Source organism: Polistes dominula, unplaced genomic scaffold, assembly GCF_049000335.1.
Source record: "Polistes dominula isolate Pdom_NZ unplaced genomic scaffold, Pdom_raw_medaka contig_28, whole genome shotgun sequence".
Taxonomy (NCBI): Eukaryota; Metazoa; Arthropoda; class Insecta; order Hymenoptera; family Vespidae; genus Polistes; species Polistes dominula.
In genome coordinates this window covers 6,107,407-6,114,077 of record NW_028300879.1, presented here as the reverse complement: position 1 = coordinate 6,114,077, position 6,671 = coordinate 6,107,407, and the positions used below count along the sequence as shown (strand labels likewise).

Below are 6,671 nucleotides of genomic sequence, written 5' to 3'. Positions count from 1 at the left end.
GAAAAAATTATTAATCGTATTTGCAATTGAATTGAGATTATTAGGAATTCTGTTTTTCTTGTTCCTTAAACTAGAAACACAAATAAACTAAACATTAGAAAAATGTTAATCGGCATGGTATAAAAGATTGTTTATATAATCAGCCAGAAATCTTAGTTTTCTTAATTTATGTTCAGTATGCATACGTTTCGAGACTTTCTATCTGAAGACTAATCAAGTTAAAATGAAAAAAAAATCATGTTATACAATAAACCATTCAATGGCAAATAATACATGGACTATATAAAGCACAATTACAGTATATTTCACAAGTTGTTTAAACATTCATACATAATTATACGAATTTTCTGCATGTGACGAAAAGGCGATACTGTCAATTAGGGGGAGGATTAGTTAATTAAAAACAATTTATTTTAAAAGGAGAGAAGAAGAAAAGAAAATAGATATTATAGGACGTCGAGAAGAAGGAGGATTCGTGAAACGGCTTCAAAATGATGATATAGAAGGCTGATATTTGCCTATTAATCAGCCAGGATCTTCTGGCGCTTAAAGATTGCGAGGCCTATCCTCTCTCATCGACGTGAGAGATTTTTCATTTATTTTTATTTCTCGATTCTTTTCCTAAAGAATAATCTTATTTTTATCGTTCTTTCTTTCTTTTTTTTTTTTTATTTATTTATTATTATTATTTTATTTTTTTTTCTTTAATAATTAACCTGAATTTTTTTTCCGCTATGGTCGCTGCAATAATTTCGGAATGTCGACGATTTGTTTTCTTTTCTCTAATAAAACCTTTTTTATCAAGGTGTAATAAATAAATGATATCTCTTTTACACTGAGATTAATATTCATATGATTGGCTCGCTGTTTTGTGTTAGTTCAAGCAGGTGGAGGAGGGTGCAATTACTGCACCTGCTATTACACACACACAAGCGCGCGCGCGTGCATAGAGCTAACGAAACAATCATATGTAATTTATATTATAATTTCGAATTTATTTTTATCCCTTTCAAAAGTCTATTTAGTGAAAAAAAAAAAAACTTAAAAAAATAGAAACGAATTTGTTGTGTGTAACTAGAAACAGTAAGTCATTGCACCGTCAGTTATTTTAACTCTCTGCTTCTATTTAAACTGATGGGCCTATAAAACATTTTGCAATTTTTAATGGACAGAGCAACATTCTCTCACCATCTATTGATCACATTTTATCATCGTATTTATATAATGTAATGTACAATATGCAGCTACATTATGATAATCAGTATGTCCAACGCATTCAAACTGACAACACCGTGGGTACTTTACGCATTTGTCTTCTTCTTAAATCTTTTTTTTTTTGTCAAAGATATTTAAATTATTTAATTAATTAATTAATGTGTATTGTATGTTTCAAGAGTTTAGGTACTTTAATACAATTATTTCAAGTTTTGTTCCACATTTCTTGCGGTATCTCTGTGTAAAAAGTGTAACTATAATGCTAATGTAATAATAATTATAATAATAATTTGCTCAAGGCAATAGTCCTGTGTGGTCGTTCGATGGTGTGTGCTCACGACCATTTTTCCCCACTCCCCTCCCCCCAAAACTTCATCTGGCACAGTAGTGACAACATATGATAACCTGTTCACCCTCCACTCAAGATCCAAAAGATCTTGCGCTTCGCACACAGTGTTACTGCTCTTTTTTAAAATATTATTCGTTCGTGGGAGGGGGGACGGGTGTGCAGCTGTTTTTTTTTTTATGATGTTAATATAGCAACTGAATGTTGACAAAATAACGTTCCGATTAGCGGTTGGCATTTTTTAGTTGATTGGAGAGCCAATCTAGACCCTCATAAAGTCCATCTCCACTTGTGGCGCACGTTGCTTGTATGTACCAATTACGATTACGTAAAGAATGCAAACCCAATTTATCAGTTATTTCTGCAGCGTTCATTGCATTTGGCAGATCCTAAAATATATTTATTACATAAATAACACACAATTATTTAAAGTCATTATTTTATATGTATATATATAATACTTACTTGTTTATTAGCGAATATTAAAAGTACTGCATCTCTGAGCTCATCTTCTGCTAACATTCTCATTAACTCTTCACGTGCCTCGCCAATACGTTCTCTATCATTACTATCAACGACAAATATAAGTCCCTAAAACAATAAAGTAATGTGAGTCATTTAAAAAATCAATTATAAATAACTCCTTAAAGTAATCTGAAAAATATAACAGAAAGAAACAACATACCTGTGTATTTTGGAAGTAATGCCGCCACAAAGGTCTAATTTTGTCTTGACCACCTACATCCCATACAGTAAAACTTATGTTTTTATACTCAACTGTTTCTACATTGAACCCTGTACAAAAAAAACTATTTCATTAGTTCAGTATATTAGAAGTTAAATAAGAATAATTTGATAAAAGCATTGATCCTTGAATGATATAATGAAATATTACGTAATACATATATAGATAAAACAAAAACATATGTTTATATTTACCTATAGTAGGAATTGTTGTAACAATTTCCCCTAATTTTAATTTGTACAGAATAGTTGTTTTACCGGCAGCATCAAGGCCTACCATCAAAATTCTCATTTCTTTCTTGCCAAAGAGGCCTTTAAATAATGTTGCAAACATATTCCCCATGGTTGGTATTAGTTATGTAGATACCTGTAACAAATGTCAATTAATTAATTAAATATTTAAAACTATCTTTTATACATTGAATATTACATTTCAATCATTATCGTTATTCATTTCAAAGATCGCAGTCCATTGTATACTATTGCTCCAAATGTTTATGGAAACCTATAAGAATCCTAATTGAATATCCTACTAAAATATACCAAATAAAAAAGTACCTATTGAATCGATTTTAATTAGAAAAATATTTTATTATGCCTAGAATAATAATATAAGATGCGTAAAATACGTGACACACAATTCTGTCACAGTGCCATTATTAACTCAACATATAATTATACATAATTATACATATAATATACATATATATGTATTTATATATTATTATTTACTATTTCTATCAACAAATGAGATCTATATATAAAGGCTGCAAAGAACATTTATAATCACGATTTTATGGAATAAGATAATGACATCAAAAAGAAGTCCATTGTACTAAGAAAAGTAACAAAAAACCAAACAAAAGAAATACGCTATTGATGGTACCTTTCCAAAGTTAAATGCCCTAACTCATATTAAATGCCCACGCAAGAAAGGGACCAAATTTTGGCTACGTAAACCTTATAAGCTCATGAACGCATAGAAATTTATCATGTACTTGTCAATCAAGTCTAACAAGTTAACCTGAATACCACGATATAGAATATATAGTATATATAGTATATATATATATATATATATATATATATATATATATATTGTATGTATGTATGTATGTATATGATATGTGTATATATGCATAATATATATATATATAAAAATTGATTAAAATAGAAAAATGATCTACTGAAACATATAGTACGAATTTGGTGGAAAGTAGCAGAAAAACAGAAAAATATGAAGAAAAAAAAAGAAAAAACTTGTGGAGGCACGCACGAGATGATCACGCTGCGCGCTATTGATTCTCATTTTAATACATCGCTATGATTATCAGACTTGCATACCCTTATATATATATATATATATATTATATATATCTTTAGAGTGCTTTGCTGTAGGTTTATGCACTTTTAAAATGTCTTGGCTACTTAATATGCCAATATCGCAGTATTGCAAACAAGGCGTGGAATATCGTGCGGTTTACGAAGCCACTGCGTACACCCGGTTGTCTGTCACCTTCGACCTACTCCCCAGCGAATCGTCAAAGGTTCCACGCTCAAACTTCCATTATTTATTAAACTTGGCCTGATTATTGAGAACCCTTTATAACGACACCTTCCACGTATATATATATCACCTTTACGTTACTTACGTTTCAGTAAAAAAGACTATTTTTCACGAGAAACGATAAAACATAAAACCAACACTCTCGAAAAGTACCGTATGTCAAAATGGCGGACGTGGAAAGGATTCATGCTATATGCCACGTATAGGGTCCTCGAAATTCTCTTATTGGTTAAGCCGATCACGTGATTTTCAAAATCTATTTCGTTCAAATAAACTCTGCTAGGTGTCATGTCAGTCTCGTTCACGCGTGTCATCTTAAATCGTTGTATTTGATTGGTCGAAAAGATTTCGCAATGCCGTTTCTAATTGGTCAATGATTTTTTATTTATTAGGATTAGTAATAATAACACATGAGCATAAAATTGCTCAGTTCAACGACATAAGTGTATGTTATATATATTTTTATAGATATATATATATAGAATTCTTTGAATTATATGTAGAATAAAATCAAATATCTAGTTTTAGTAAAGTTAAAAGTGTGTACTTTGATAAAAAGTATTATTAATTTGTAATAATTAAATATAAATATCAATATGTCGGCTATAGAAGTAACTGATATAAAAATTCCTTTTAAATTTCATACAGAAATACATGATGAATTAAAAAAAGATTTTCAAAAAATAAAAATTAATAATGTATATATAGAAGAAGCAGAGGTTGAGGTAAATTTTTCCATCATCTTTCAATTTATATTTTTACATTATATAAAGTTATAATAATTAAATTTACATTTAGAAAATATTAAATACTTTGTATAAATGGATCTATAGTACGCCAAAAAATACAGTTTATAGAGTTAATTTGTTAAAAACTACGGCCCAACAAGTAATAGAGCATTTAAATAATGTATTAAAGCAGGTAAATAAACATTTATTTAAATAAGTACATATCTTTACAGTTATATAATTCTAAAGAAATTATAATATTTAGCAGTATGTAAATCGTATGCCAACAATAACAACATTCCCTCATTTATCAGAAATAATTACAGTACACAGTTGGGACGAATCAATAAATTTAGATTTATCGAAGCGGTCGAAAGAAGTTATTGTTGATGCAATATGTGGATCAGCTGTATTAAGAGGTTCACATGTATTTGCTCCAGGAATTTTAGGAATCCCACACGGTGAATTTTCTAATAATTTACCTAGTTATTTTTAATGTGTTAAAGTATACAAATAACAATATTGTATTCATTAGGTTTAAATATAGGAGATGAAGTAAGTGTATTTGCGGATACTGTTGGGTGTTGTAAAAAAGGATTACTTAAACCATCCGAAGTCGATAGTAATAATAAAACATTCTTGGGTAATGGAATTCTTCTACAAACAAGAGAAAGTATTATTTGTAATAACGGACAAAGTGCAAGGTAGAATGTCTTGATAAAATAAAAATAAATAAATATTAATAAAATTGTAATATAACTTACGTAACTTTAGTGGAATTGCAGTACATATGAATGATGTCATTTCTCGACTCTTACAATTAAATAATAATTCAGTACCTGATGGATGGGCATTATTACAAAATTTACCATCAATTCTTTGTACTCGTATTCTAAATCCACAACCTGGAGAAATAATTCTTGACATGTGTGCGGCACCAGGAAATAAATGTACACACATTTCAACCCTTATGAAAGGAGAGGTAGAAGATTCATATAATTTATGTATATCCATTTAAAAAACTAACACTTAAAAATAAACTGTGTTATATTTTTTAGGGTACTCTAATAGCTCTTGAAAGAAACAAATCAAAATTAGATAAACTCCAATCAAACTGTGATAAATTCTCAAGTGGTAATGTAAAAATCTTTTGTTATGATTCTACAAAAGCTTGTAACAAAGATGTAAATCATTCAAATATTAACGATGGGCCACCGTTTAAAGAAAATAGTTTTGATCGTATATTATTAGACAGTCCATGCAGTGCGTTAGGACAAAGACCACAACTACTTAATAAAATTACTGCTGTGCAGCTTCGCTCATATGTATCTATGCAAAAATCATTATTTTCAGCAGTAAGTTTGATCAAAATTAAAGAATTCAATTTTTTTCATTTTCTGTCATTTGAATTATTTTTCATTGTATATATAGGCTGTTCAACTTTTAAAATCAAATGGAATCTTAGTATATAGTACTTGTACTATAACAATAGCTGAGAATGAAGGTATTGTCTCGTGGGCTTTACAAAAATATCCGTATTTAAAATTAAAATCTATCAAAGATCAATTAGATATGAAAACATTTACACACACAGGATATTGTATTGACGGATTAACAGAAAATGAATCAGAATACCTACTTAGGATAGGACCTGAACAAGATTCTATTGGTTTTTTTGTAGCATGTTTTACTAAATAAATTATAACGAAAGAATAAAAAAAATATCATTTTATTAACCTTTTGAAAGTATTAATAAATAAGAAGCATACGTATACGCTTTCGAAGATCCATCAATATAGACTACTAGAAAACGGACTTGTGAAAAATCTTTCGATTTTGTTTTTTTTTTCAATATAAATAAGAAAACTGGTGAGTAATATTAAGATTTTGTTTATAAAATATTAAATATTAAATATTAAATTTAATGTGCAAATAAAAGTATTTGTTCACATTGCAAAAATTGATTATACCGCTCTTAATGTCAATGACAGGTGCTAAAATAGTATTGCCAATTGAAGAAAAATTGCATTGAAATTTAAATGATTTTAAATTTATACATTTTTTCGATATT

The 6,671-nt window shown here is 28.8% G+C and overlaps 2 protein-coding genes across 7 annotated transcripts; one reads left to right on the top strand and one right to left on the bottom strand.

The window, feature by feature from the left end:
• Positions 1-283: 283 nt before the first annotated feature.
• On the bottom strand, positions 284-4,105 carry Arf79F (ADP-ribosylation factor 1). 2 transcript variants are annotated; one of them, XM_015325591.2, is made up of 5 exons: positions 3,958-4,105; positions 2,501-2,672; positions 2,247-2,356; positions 2,027-2,152; positions 284-1,950 (listed from the first exon to the last, which is right to left on the bottom strand). In XM_015325591.2, the coding sequence occupies exons 2-5, from the start codon at positions 2,646-2,648 to the stop codon at positions 1,786-1,788; spliced, it is 549 nt and encodes a 182-aa protein (XP_015181077.1). In that variant the 5' UTR covers positions 2,649-2,672; positions 3,958-4,105; the 3' UTR covers positions 284-1,785. The 2 variants fall into 2 exon arrangements, with proteins under 2 accessions (XP_015181077.1, XP_015181078.1); XM_015325592.2 differs by having other exon boundaries at positions 3,650-4,058.
• A 277-nt stretch (positions 4,106-4,382) lies between these two features.
• On the top strand, positions 4,383-6,572 carry LOC107068761 (tRNA (cytosine(72)-C(5))-methyltransferase NSUN6). 5 transcript variants are annotated; one of them, XM_089171923.1, is made up of 8 exons: positions 4,383-4,597; positions 4,671-4,793; positions 4,866-5,061; positions 5,136-5,304; positions 5,375-5,582; positions 5,659-5,955; positions 6,032-6,104; positions 6,195-6,572. In XM_089171923.1, exons 1-8 carry the CDS (start codon positions 4,469-4,471, stop codon positions 6,296-6,298), a joined length of 1,299 nt encoding a protein of 432 aa, XP_089028049.1. In that variant the 5' UTR covers positions 4,383-4,468; the 3' UTR covers positions 6,299-6,572. The 5 variants fall into 5 exon arrangements, with proteins under 5 accessions (XP_089028049.1, XP_089028047.1, XP_089028046.1 ...); XM_089171921.1 differs by having other exon boundaries at positions 4,869-5,061; positions 6,032-6,572; XM_089171920.1 differs by having other exon boundaries at positions 6,032-6,572.
• The last annotated feature ends 99 nt before the right edge of the window (positions 6,573-6,671 follow it).